Raw genomic sequence first — 14552 nt, forward strand, 5'->3', positions numbered from 1 at the left:
AACTTTTTTCTTTTCTTTTTTTGAGATGGAGTCTCGCTCTGTTGCCCAGGCTGGAGTGCAGTGGCACGATCTCGGCTCACTGCAAGCTCCACCTCCCAGGTTCACGCCATTCTCCTGCCTCAGCCTCTTGAATAGCTGGGACTATAGGCAGCCCTCCGCCATGCCCAGCTAATTTTTTTTTTTTTTTTTTTTGTATTTTTAGTAGAGACGGGGTTTCACCATGTTAGCCAGGATGGTCTCGATCTCCTGACCTTGTGATCTGCCTGCCTCAGCCTCCCAAAGTGCTGGGATTACAGGCGTGAGCCACTGTGCCCGGCCACTGCTTTTCAATTTTTACAAGCAGACTTTAGATACATTAAGAGCGACTTCATTATTATTATTTAATATAAATGCTGACATATTTGATAATGCAAAGGTTCTATTGCAATTGAGAGAATATACAGGCCAAAACTGGAAAGAAAATATACTAGAAAGAGTAGAAGCAAGGATATTCACATCTTACTAAACAGAAAGACAAGAGATGCTACCAAAAATTAAAGAAGTACAGCATGAAGAATCAATTGTATTATTCCAGTTCATACATATAATGGATAGTAACAAGACATGGGAAACGGAAGTGATGTAACATATTAATACTCATATCAAGGTGTCAACTGAGAAAGTTCACAATGGATAAAGCATGAAGAATAATGTAAACACATTAGATAAAAGACAATAATGACAGAAAACCAGAAATGGTTAAATGTTATTGATTCTGTGGCATAAGAGTAAGGATACGCTGATGGAAGTTTTCTTTTCATGGTAAAACTTTATTATTAAATTCTTTAACCATGTTTGTATGTTACTTAACTTAAATGTTAGTAAAGTTGGGATGAGACCACCCAAACTATAGCTGACTTGTTACAATGTCCAAGTCAGAAATTTAAATCAGAGGTCAAGTCAATTTGACACTTTATTTTTTCACCCTTGTTACAGAAATAATCATATTTTCCCTGCCCATTTCTTAGGGTTCTTTGAGGTACAAGCAGGATCTTGCATTTATGGGCCTCAACATATTCCTAAGGAGACATTGCATAAATGTGACTTCTGGATGCCTTCCCACGGTGATTCATTGGAGTTGCACATAGGAGCTACTGCAGGCCGCTCTGTGAAGTACGGCATACATAAACTTACGTAGTTTATGACAGCTTGTGATTGGGAACTTCCAGAGTATGACTTCAGGGATCTCAGCTCTGCAATGCTGCTGAGAATTGTTTTCTTAAGTAAGGTTTGCTAAAACAAAGTGCTCCATCATAGAATAAATGAAAGCATGTAAAAAGGTGATGTTCAGGTGAGAGGGAGCATGAATCTCTGTCTGAAGTACGATTGGGTTGGGCTAGGCCTGGCCGGGTTTAAATGGCCTGATGCCTTGGTGATTACATAGGTAGAATCAGGCAGCCGGAGCAAGATCAGACTAATACTCACAAAAATAAGATTCAGAATTGGAGCAATGGAATAAAAGGGGACACCGAAAGGGCCACAAGAGATGTTGAGACTGTAATTTCCCACGGATGTGAGCTCCTGTGAAGAAATGCACCCCCTCCCTGGGGAGTGTTCTGGATCAGATGTTAGCTTTCTCATGGAGGAGGATTTTCTGAATACAAATATTCACCTACTTCCTTTCTACCTTCTTGTATGCCCCTATCCAAAATCCAGACAGTGGACCATCTTTCATGTTTTCCAATCAGGAAGAATACCTTTGTTTTGGATGTGATCCTCTATTTCCCTGTAGTACCCTAGAACTCAAAGTAATGTATAATCTATCCTAGGCTCTACCATTATTATTTAATAATTTATGAATCAATAATAAAGTATGGGAAACATAAAGCAAATTAAGAAGGCATTTAAATCAAGAGACAAAAGCATTTTTCATTGAAACTATCTAGTTGCTTCTTCTCTTTTTTCATATTTCTCCCCTAGACAGACATCATGCCTGTAAGAAATGAAACAGTAAATCCTTTTTAAGACTGGCAGAACATGGCAATAATATACAATGAATAAGATGAATTAAGAAAGATACAGATATTAAGTTGAAAGACTAATGAATAGCTGAAAGATTACCTCTTCAGAAAAATGAATTTTGAGGTCTCATTTTTGATGTCAATGTGATGCTTTTTCTCTGTTTAAGGGACACAGTTTTAAGCAAAGGTGACTGGCCTCTCATTTAATTCTGTTAATTATTTTCTATTAATTAAATATAGAGTTATACCTTTTTCTTTAAAGAACATCATGGCTACATATATAATACATTTAGGTGTCATTATTCAGGGAAAATATTGCTAGTTTGAATAAATTATAAACTTTTATAACCCTGGCAAAAGATCATTGTAGGAGGAGATAGTCACGCTACTGTTAGGAACTCTATAAAAAAAAAATAAGTTTTCAACCAGTTCCTGCAAATAAATAAGTATTAATAGAACTTTGGGGAAGCAGAATATATACTCATTTCATTCATGTGAATTATCTCACTCCATATGACTGAAATTTATATCTCTCATAAATATGTCACATTTACACATTTACAAGAATTAGATCTTTTTTTCTTTATAATCTAGTTATCCAAATCCATGAGAAACTGTGCTGCATCATTCAATTTGTTTTTAAAATAACACGTAATTGAATGCACTTTGAAGTCATACTAGACCGTATACTGAAAAAAGCAAAATTTAAATGTAAATTTAATACTCTATAATACAGAAGAACAAAGTTGCCTGTGGTGAAAGCACACTGATCTCATTGGGATTTACTACATGGGTGGCAGCATAGGAAAGACACTTAGCTGATTGTTATGTCAACTTTGACTACATATATGTTTATGGAAATTTTAAAGATCCTCCAATTAACAAGAAAACCACTAGAGCATATGTGAGCAAAAAAGCAGTAAACAATGAAAGAAAATACTCATGGCTTAGGCCAAGTTTTAATGTCGCAAGGAACTAAGGATACTGCCACTCACAGTTTTAATGGTGGTATCTTATCTCCTGGGAAGTTACAAGCTAACACCTTTAAGACATTATGTCAAAATATAAAATAGCAATCAGATAAATGCTATCTGAGAGACCAAGGGACTTTTCTTTCCTTAAAGAAATTGTAAGAAGGAGTTGTAATGATAAACCAAAATTTAGACTTAAGTTTGAAGTTGACAAATGAGTAAGATTTATGGCTGTAGGGAGATGACAGGGAGACTCTGTGGCAGTGTAAAAACCTGAGCAAAAGTTTGGAATTTGGCATGGTGTAGTATGCTGCTGAGTGAATTCTTTAAAAACCAACCAAACAACAAACAAACAAACAAAAAAACTGAAAACCTACTTTGCAGTGTTTGCCAATTCTTATGATGTAGCCCCACCATGACAGATAGCAAGCTAACCACATCATGTCAAGGAACACAGAACTTGGAAGAGAAGCAGATAGTTCTCAGGCCAGCCAGGATAGGTTGGCCACAGAAAAACACAGCTTTGTAGAGCAAAAAGGTTTACACTCACGTTGGGTACACTACTAGGTGAAATTTCACCATTTAGTTAGAACAAGGTAAGGAGCATATAGGAAGCCATGTTGAAGGTTTGTACTTTATTCTCGTTGAGTCACCGAAGTAGTTTGGCTGACAAAAGAAATGTTAGGATGAAGATGGATGTTAGGAGAGAGTCAGGAGTAGAAAGTAGGATGACGATATGGTTTGGCCATGTCCTCATCGAAAACCTCACCTTGAATTGTAATCTGAATTCTAATCCCCTAATCCCCATGTGTTGGGGAGGGAACTTGTGGGAGGTGATTAGGTCATGGAGGCAGGTCCTCCATGCTGTTCTTGTGACAGTGGGTGAGTTCTCATGAGATCTGATGGTTTTATAAGGGTCTTTCACCCTTCACTCTGTACTTGTGTCTCCTGCTGTCCTGTGAAAACTTGCCTTCCATCATGATTGCATGTTTCCTGAGGCCTCCACAGCCATGCAGAACTGTGAGTGAGTTAAACTCTTTTCTTTATAAAGTATCCAGTCTCAGGTGTTTCTTCACAGTAGCATGATAATGGACTAATACAGATGACAACTGACATTTTAGACACGGGGGCCCATTGAACAAACTTGAAGCCAGTCTGTTTGAGAAGGGAAATAAACAACTAAAATAGTACAGTTAATGTAGAAATGGAAGTAAGGCCGAGACACTTTGAAAGGAAACAAAGAGCATGACTTGAGATCTACATGATTAAAAAGTAAATAAATAAAGAGAACAAAGCCAGAGTCACTTTGATTTTTTTTTTTTCTGAGAGTGAGAATGTAATGGAAATAATGGTAGAAATTAGGAAGAAGAAAGAATATACTTAGGATGCCCAATGGCACTGCTCTTAAGTGAGATCAATTAGTTGAGAACAATCTGTGGAAAGCAGATGGGATATAGGTTTAGATTTTGAGGCCACCACTGTTTTGACAACATCAAGATGAAAAGTAATTAATAATAAGAAGAAAAAAATGAAAAGGGACATAATAAACTTCAGGAACGTGAAGAGAAAATGAGCATTTTAGAAAAAATAATGGGCATCTAGAGTAGGAAGTAGTCATCATATGAATTTCTCTAGGACAGAGGAATAATTTGAATATGATTAATCCCAACTCTAACATCTATTAGCAGGAAGACCTTGCGCGAGTCACTTTTCCTACCTAAAGTCCAGATTCCCCATCTATAATATGAATCTTTAATAAAATGCCTACTTATGAAGACTAAATTTGCTAAAGTAGTGCCTGGCTTACAATAAGTGGACAATACATACTAGCTTGTGGGGCAGTGGTAGTAGCAGCAGTCATTGCTGTCATATGCCATTATGAATATAATAAGCTTCAAGCAGATCTCATAAGACTATAACATTTTACAAAACAAGAAAAAATAGGCAAATGTGCAATAACTAGCAAAGGATAAAATAAAAGCGTACTGAAGGAAATAACATAATTCACATGATGACTTGCAGTGGAGGCTGTGATTGGCATGCTTACAAGCCTAGATTAAAAGCCAGACTGGTGTTTGGGTCTTAACATTTACTATCTCTGGAACCTTATGGAAAATAAAACTCTATTTCTTTACCGTTTAAATGAGTGTTAATAATTATTACATTAGTGGCTTGTTGTGAGAATTAAATGGTATAATCCAAGTGAAGTGTTTAGCACATTTTCTGGCATCTCATTAAGACCTCAATAAATGTTAGCTATGCTTTTAATTTTGTACTCAAAAGATGAGTTGTTCTTAGGAAAGTCAAAACCTAAGAGTTGAAGTATGCTCTTTTCTAAAGTCATTGGAACAGTAAAATAATATTTTTGGAAAATATAAAAATAGCAGTGTTTCAGGTAAAGGAATTCTCATCTTGCTCTGAAATGTGACAATGGCACTTGGAAGAGGGCACTAACTTACAGTCACCTTAATCTGAGAAGCCTGAGAGTGTTGAAAGAGTTCTTAAAATATACACATTAAATGGTCAAGGAGTGTTTGTAATTTTTAATAAAAAAGATAAAAAGGAAGCAACAGGGCTAGAAGGACATAAACATTGCCATCAAATCTGTGAATCCTACAATGAGAGGTGATGAAAATAGGCAGAAATCCATGAAGATTGAAAAATAGGATGAAAACAATTTTGGATATTTGGGAGATATAATAACAAGTTGTATTAGTCTGTTTTCACGCTGGTGATAATGCATACCCAAGACTGGGCAATTTACAAAAGAAAGAGGTTTAATGGACATACAGTTCTATATGGCTGGGGAAGCCTCACAATCATGGTGGAAGGCAAGGAGGACCAAGCCACGTCTTACATGGATAGCAGCAGGCAAAGTCTGCTTGTACAGAGAAACTCCCATTTTTAAAACCATCACATCTTCAGAGACTTATTCACTACCACAAGAACAGCACAGGAAAGAACTGCCTCCATGATTCAATTACCTCCCACTGGCTTCCTCCCACAACATGTGAGAATTGTGATAGTTGCAATTCAAGATGAGATTTTGGTAGGGACACAGCCAAACCATATCATTTCACTCCTGGCCTCACCCAAATCTCATGTCCTCATATTTCAAAACCAACCATGCCTTCCCAACTGTCCCCCAAAGTCTTAACTTATTTCTTCATTAACTCAAAAGTCCACCTTCCAAAGTCTTATCTGAGACAAGGCAAGTCTCTTCCTCCTATGAGCCTGTAAAATAACATGCAAGCTAGTTACTTCTTAGACATAATGCAGGTACAGGAATTGGGTAAATACAGCCATTCAAAAATGGGAGAAATTGGTCAAAACAAAGGGTCTACTGGCCCTATGCAAGTACAAAATCCAGTGGGGCAGTCAAATCTTAAAGCTCCAAAATGATTTCCTTTGACTTTGTGTCTCACACCCAGGTCATGCTGATGCAAGAGGTGAGTTCCCACAGTATTGGGCAGCTCTACCCCTGTGGCTTTGAAGAGTACAGCTTCCCTCCTGGATGCTTTCATGGGCTGGTGTTAAGTGTCTGCAGCTTTTCCAGGTGCATGATGCAAGGTGTCAGTGGATCTACCATTCTGGCGTCTGAAGGATGGTGGCCTTCTTCTCACAGCTCAACTAGATGGTGCCCCACTAGGGACTCTGTGGGGGAGCTCTGACCCCACATTTCCCTCCTGCACTGCCCTAGCAAGGGTTCTCCATGAGGACCTCCACCCATAGCAAACTTCTATCTGGACATCTAGGAATTTCTACACATCCTCTGAAATCTAGGCAAGGGTTCCCAAACCCAAATTATTGACTTCTACACATTCGCAGGCTCAACACCATGTGGAAGCTGCAAAGGCTTGAGGCTTACACCCTCTGAAGCCACAGCCTGAGCTTTATGTTGCCCATTTCAGCCACAGTTGGAGCAGCTGAGATACAGGGCACCAAGTCTCTAGGCTGTACACAGCATGGGGACCCTTGGCCTGGCCCTCAAAACCGCTTTTATTCTCCTAGACCTCTGGGCCTGTGATGGGAAGGGTTTCTGTGAAGACCTCTGACATGCCCTGGAGGCATTTTCCCCATGGTCTTGGGGATTAACATTTGGCTTCTTGTTACTTATACAAATTTCTGCAGTTGGCTTGAATTTCTTCTTGGAAAATGGGATTTTCTTTTCTATCACATTGTCAGGCTGCAAAGTTCATGAACTTTTATGCTTTGCTTCCCATATAAAACTGAAAGCTTTACAGCACCCAAGTCACCTCTTGAATGCTTTGCTGCTTAGAAATTTCTTCCGCCAGATACCCCAAATCATCTCTCTCAAGTTCAAAGTTCCACAGCTCTCTAGGGCAGGGGCAAAATGTTGTCAGTCTCTTTGCTAAAATGTAACAAGAGTCACCTTTGGTCCAGTTATGAACAAGTTTCTCATCTCCATTTGAGACCACCTCAGCCAGGATTTCATTGTCCATATCATTATCAGCATTTTGGTCAAAGCTATTCAACAAGTCTCTAGAGAGTTCCAAAATTTCCCACATTTTCCTGTCTTCTTCTGAGTCCTCCAAACTGTTCTAAACTCTGCCTGTTATCCAGTTCCAAAGTCACTTCCACATCTTTTGGTATCTTTTCAGGAGTACCCCACTCCTGGTACCAATCTATTGTATTAGTTCATTTTCACACTGCTGATAAAGACATACCTGAGCCTGGGCAATTTATAAAAGAAAGAAGTTTAATAGACTTACAGTCCCAAGTGGCTGGGGAAGCCTCACAATCATAGCAGAAGGCAAGGAGGTGCAAGTCACGTCTTACATGCATGGCAGCAGGCAAAGAGAGAGCTTGTGCAGGGGAACTCCTCTTTTTAAAATCATCAGATCGCATGAGACTTATGTGCAACGATGAGAATGGCACAGGAAACACCTGCCACCATGATTCAATTACCTTCCACCGGGTTCCTCCCACAACATGTGGGAATTGTGGGAACTACAGTTCAAGATGAGGTTTGGGTGAGGACACAGCCAAACCATATCACAAGTCATAAACTTGCTATTGACTTTATGTGCTCCAATCATGATTTCTTTTATATTATAACATGTAATATTATATATTATTATATGTTACATATTACATACTAACAACATGTAATATTGTTATTACACATTACATGTTATTTCTTACATAGTAATAACATGTAATATTGCTTTCAGGAGCAGAATGAGCTGACATAGTAAGAGTCAGCCCAACATGTCCTCTTTTCATTTAAGTGGAAACTTTTATAAAAGCAGCTCCAAAGCCATTGCACTGCTTGGAGTCTGCTCACCAGCCCCCTTGTAGCACTGTACCTCTGCAAAAGGGAGCTGGGAAGTCCCACGATGCACCATTTCCTGGGCTGACGATGCAGGTCAGGATGGCGTGGCCTTCCAAGATGTAGCCAGAGAGGCAGCTGTACCGGATTTTGTCTCCTATGTTGAATCTCGTTCCGTGGAGAACTCCTTTCAGGATTTCTCCAGGATTTCCACAAGTGTGGCTAGGTAAAACTATTAGAAAGAGAAAAGAAAGGAGAAAAAAAACAAGTTAAATTTTCTATGGAGAGCCACTTATAACACAAAACAGACACCATTTTTGAATTATTAAAATGAGAAAATCTCTAGTATCAGAAAAATATCAATTGTTCCTAAAAACTAAACTGAGAAAATGTCTTCTGTTTTTAGAATATCTGAAGCATAAAACTTTTATAAACATCATAAAGTTTAAATAAATGCATTTTGTTAAGAGAGAAAAACACAGTCCTGCTTTTATTCAGTGTTCCAGGTAATGTCTGGATTATATTTTTCTAGTCATGAAATTCTACTTACTCCTATAGTGAGCAACCAGATGTCAGTGTCAGCAACCAGACACAGTAGACTATAAAAATCTACAACAGTGGCATCAGAAATACTGCAAGAGTGAATACTCATACCCTATTATTTTTTATGCTTCCAAGACCGGTACAGTGTCTGTTACACATCATTACCCAATGCACAATCAACATTTGATGGATAAGCAATTGAATTAAATAATAAATTAGAAATCTCATGCATTGATCCATCAATGTATTATAAAAAAACGTTCCACTACTATATTCCAGGCCAGCAGCCAGGCTCTGTGCATTTATAGTGTCTGATTCAAAAGTAAGTTTCAGTGTTAAGTTTTGACAACACAAATACTGAATTCACTTGCATTTTGTAAACCAAGAATAAAATTCCAAGCCTGTCAACCATCTGAATGGACACATCCTGTCAGCCAGGGTGATTCCAAAGTTAATCTGAAAAACTAGGTCAGGCCATGGTGGGATGGGGGAGCCAGACATGCCTCATTATACTCTCTTCCCTGTTGGAATTACTGATAGAACAGGCTCCTTAATTCTGATAAGAAACATTGACGATCTGTTTTCGGAAGCCTGCCACCTGGAGGCTTTGTATGCATGATAAAAACATCGGTCTATACAACGCTTTCTTCTAATCCAGACATTCCTTTCTACTGATTCCATGTCTTTAGATAATAACTTAACTCTTTCAATTAATATCCAATATGAAAAAAATAAAATATAACAAATAAATAAAACCTGGCCAGGCATGGTGGCTCACGCCTGTAGTCCCAGCATTTTGGGAGGCCAAGGCGGGCTGATGGCGAGGTCAGGAGATGGAGACCATCCTGGCTAACACGGTGAAACCCCATCTCTACTAAAAATACACAAAAAAATAGCCAGGCATGGTGGCGGCCGCCTGTAGTCTCAGCTACTCGGGAGGCTGAGGCAGGAGAATGGCGTGAACCCGGGAGGCGGAGCTTGCAGTGAGCCGAGACCACATCACTGCATTCCAGCCTGGGCGACAGAGCGAGACTCCGTCTCAAAAAACAAAACAAAACAAAAAAACCTTTGTTTCTACCTATGACCTGGAAGCTCCCACTTCCAGTTGTCCTGCCTTTCCAGACCGAAACAATGTACATCTTATGTGTATTGATTGATGTTTTATGTCTCCCTACAATGTGTAAAACTAAGTTGTGGCTCAATCCCCTTGGGCACTTGTTCTCAGGACCTCCTGAGGGTTGCGTCATGGGCCATTGGTCACTCGTATTTGGCTCAGAATAAATCTCTTCAAATATTTTACAGAGTTTGACTCTTTTCATTGACAATTTCAATAATGGGGTATTGATTCTGTTCTTTTTGATCCTCTCACTTTTTCCTTGATATGATTCTCTATCTGAATCAATTGACTTGAAACTCCATTCCGTACTCATAGAACATGATTTTGAACTGAACTGGTGCATCGTTGAGTTGAATGGATGAAATTCATTATTGTTGGCTATTGTCTCCATATCTATGGTTTAAATTTAGTAATGTCATCAGTAAATTAGCTGCTACTATTTAGTATTCAAATAAGCTATGAAACTTACTAGTAGGGAAATACAAAGATTTCCAAATAAAAATGTATTTCCAATTGAACAGAAACAATTTTATGTCTTTATCCATTGTCTTTGCATCGGCATGGGGGTGTATTTTAATGTATTGGTATAATGTAGAACAATATTTTCTGTTTCATTAGTTTTTAAACTGAAACATATAGAACATTTTTAGAATATGGGAAAGGAATCAGCTATTTCTAAAAGTATTTTTATTTCTCATGATATTACTTAAGTACAAACTGAGCTATGTGGAAATACTTAGGAAATAAATACTTGTGTTTAGACATTGAATATTATTGACATGTTTATGAAATCTCTATTTACATAGTCAAAGTGTATTCAGTTCTAGTTTTTAAGAAATAATTTCTGAGAGCAGTCTACAGAAATCTGTTTAAAAACAACAGAAAATAGTTCAATATTGTCTATGATCATTTTTGTCTTTTTTAATAAGAAAATTCTGTACTTAATTCCACATTCACTATCCTTAAAGCAAAAATGTGTGCTGTTTATAGTACATTAAAAGTGACATTTATAAGGAAGAAAAACTTTCCATTTTATCAGGGCAGCCCTTCAACTTACGACTCAGAATGCCTTGTCCATCAGCTGAGCCAAGAGCTCTTACAATCAAAGACACAGGCTGAATAGCCACCGTAAATGTGAAGAGTGAGAAAGAGAGTGATTAAAAAAAGTAAATGTGTGGACAAAAAGCTTTTTGATGTTTTTCTTTAATGTCCAGGAATATTTAAAATAAATCGTCGTGTCTTCTTAGGGTCATTATTATTATTTTTAAATGCTACTGCTAATTCTTCTTAGAAGGCACACATTTTCCAACAGAAGGTGTCCGGATAATTGTTCCCCAAAGACAAGGTTATCAATGGAAGTCTATCAAATAAATCTGCTAAAGATAACCACAATGACCAGTCATTGTCATGCACGGAAAATCCAAATGAACCACTCTGGAAATGGAACTTAGTCTGCGCGACTCTTCTATATGTTTTCTGTTAAAAGGGCCTGAAATTATTTTCTTCAATTAACTTTGGTATGAATAATGCAAATGATTATCGTGCAGAAAGATCAACGGAACATTCTACAGTAATATATGGTTGTGAGCTGCCTAACGACAGCTCAGTGATACGACTCATATACAACATTGGTCCCAGGAGATGATGGCCTACTGATGTTGTAGCCATCGTAATGTCGTAGTGCCAGCTATGACGCACATGTTTGTGGTGACGCTGGTGTGAACAAACCACCTGAGCTGCCAGTCATACAAATGTTTAGCACATACAATTAGGTTCACTACATATGCTTGATGACAACAGCGAACAACTGTTACTGGTTTTTGTATTTACTGTACTATACTTTTTATCATTATTTCAGAGTGTACTTCTTCTACTAAAAAAATAATAACAATTTAACTGTTAAACAACCTTAGTCAGGTCCTTCAGGAAGGATTCCAAAAGGAGGCATTATTATCCTAGGAGATGAAAGCTCCATACCTGTCCTTGCCCCGAAGACCTTCCGGTGGGACAAGACGTAAAGGTGGAAGAGATGACCCTGTGCAGGCCTACGCTAGTGTGTGTGTTTGAGTCTTAATTTTTAATGAATACAGTTTAAAAAGTAAAAATATATAAACAAATTTTAAATAGAGAAAATCTTATAACAATATAAATGTTTTGCACAACTGTGCAATGTTTGTGTTTTCAGTTAAATATTATTACAGAAGAGTCAAATGCTTAAAAATGAAAAAGAAGTTTATTAAGTAAGGTTATACTAAGCTTAATTTATGATTAAAAAATGTGTTTTTGTACATTTAGTGTAGTCTAAGTGTACAGTGTTTATGAAGTCTACAGTCATACACAGTCCTGTCCTAGGCCTCCACATTCACCCCTCACTCACACACTGACTCACCCAGAGCAACTTCCAGCCCCACAAACTGTATTCATGGTAAGTGTCCTATACGAGTGTAACATTTTTTTATTTTTAATACTGTTTTATTATTGTACCTTTTGTATGTTTAGAGACACATATACTTACCATTATGTTACAGTTGCCTACAGTATTCAGTATAGCCACATGCTGTACAGGTTTGCACTCTAGGAGTACTAGGCTACACCACGCATCCTAGGTGCGTAGTAGGCTGCAAAACTTGGGTTTGTGTAAGTACAGTCTGTGATGTTTGCACAGGGACAAAATCACCTAAGGATGCATTTCTCGGAATGCACCCCTGTTGTTAAGTGATGCATGACTGCGTGTAACATATCTCAAGACGCTGTTGTTATGATCAAGCCTCACAGTTTATTATCTACAGTATATTTAGTACATTTAAAGAGAACTGGAGCCCTCCAAAATTGTTACCATTGTACTGTGCAATGGTATTTTCCAGCAGTGTAGAAATGTATTGACTTACATATTTTTGAAGGAAAAATATCATTAATGAATAGAAGAGTCTCCATGAGAAGGTTTCTGAAAAGAAATATTTGTAGACACCCATCTCTTCAAACTTCCAACAGACAGCTACTCTCATAAAATTGAATATGAAAAATATTTATTCCGTTCAATTTCATCAATTTAGGAAAGGTATTTTTAATAGGGAAAAATTAAGGCAGATGTTAGAAGTAGCGAATGTCAAAGAAAAAACTAGACATCAATGGAGAGTATGCCTGTTCTTTTGATGAAATTGCATTTCTCCTTCTATCTGATGTAAAGGATTCTTTTCCAGGTGCAGTTGCAGGCTTTTATTTTACAGCAGGTCCTCAGATAGCACTGTTGCCAGCACCACTATTTCATTATAACACGGATGAGAAAAATAAATAGATTCCTGACCAGGGCCACTGTCTGTTCTTTCCATGTCTGCATGAGGTATGTCTAGTTTCCTCCATATCCCAAAGATGTGCATGTTTGCGTGTTAGATTCATTGGCATGTGCCTTGGGTCCCAGTGTGGGTGAGTGTGGTGTGTGTGACCCTGCCATGGTAGGGTGTCCTGTCCAGGGCTGGTGACCACCTGGCACCCTGAGCTGCTGAGACAGCTCTGGCCACCCACAACCCAAAACTGGAATAATTGGATAAATTATTTTACTTGTTTTTATTAATCTGTCGTAAGTGAACGTATAGCTCACATCTATGTCAGTGTTCAATATTAGAAGTGTTTTGATCTTTAATATTGAGAATTTTGGTGATTTCTATTTATTTTGGTGATTTGTATGATGAGTAATATGCCATAGGAACTTTACTTTTGTTTATATCAATTAGCCTGTGGGTAAATTGGTTTTGTCATATGTTGTTTTGCTTAAAGCCACATTTTCCAAGACCCTACCGAACACATGAAGTGAGCACTTGCTGTAATAGCTATGGCCATCAGCTCCACTCAACAGCCCAGTGGCATTGTAGAGGATGAACAGGATGTCTATTTCTGGAGCATCTTAGACCACTTTAATGGTTTGCTTTTTTCTCTTGTCTACAGATTTTTGTCTTTACCTTAATATCTTGACACCTAATTTTAAAAGAATTTGAAAAACACAAATCAGACACAGTCTTTGCAAGGTGCTGTTTTTCAACTGGCAAGGATTGGAATGGAAAGGAGAATGGCCTTTAGGGTCTCTTCTTTTACATGTATCAGCTCTGCTTATCTACTGAAAATGTTTTCCAATCAGTATTTATTTTAAAGGGGAAGGTGTGAAGATTGAATGAGATAACAGGTCTCCAAATATCTGTTCTTTATGACTCTATCAGATTTTATTGTAAACAGCCATTAATAGTTCTGATGGCCTAGAATCATTCCAGGTTGGAAATGAATCTTTTTATCTTTGTATATAAATATTAATATATTATAAAGTTGATCATATATTCTCCTATACATATATACAATAACTGAAATTCACATAGCTCATAAGCTTAGTGGGAATAGGAAAAAAAAGTTTTCCAAAATTCAGTTGGACAAAATGTTATTTTAGAAACAATGAATCAATAAATAATGTATAATTTTAGTCACTTTATTTCCACACTTGGCAAAAAGTGTAAATAAGTATCAGAGGCTTAAAATTAATTTAAGGATTTTGGAAGCAAAATAACTTAGCAAATGGGAAAAAATGATTAGATCTACCATTTAAGGTTTAAAGTCAGTGATTGGTGACACAAAGTTATAAATTT

At 37.6% G+C, this 14552-nt stretch overlaps 1 protein-coding gene across 1 annotated transcript in view; it reads right to left on the bottom strand.

Moving 5' to 3' along the window:
* The window catches only part of CSMD1 (CUB and Sushi multiple domains 1), a 2063616-nt gene that overhangs the window by 1106771 nt on the left and 942293 nt on the right, over positions 1 to 14552 (bottom strand). Inside the window, exon 4 of the mRNA XM_024251429.3 lies at positions 8302 to 8496. Within this exon, the coding sequence (XP_024107197.3) occupies positions 8302 to 8496 (195 nt within the window). The remainder of the gene's footprint in view (positions 1 to 8301; positions 8497 to 14552) is intronic.

Source organism: Pongo abelii, chromosome 7 (assembly GCF_028885655.2).
Source record: "Pongo abelii isolate AG06213 chromosome 7, NHGRI_mPonAbe1-v2.0_pri, whole genome shotgun sequence".
NCBI lineage: Eukaryota > Metazoa > Chordata > Mammalia > Primates > Hominidae > Pongo > Pongo abelii.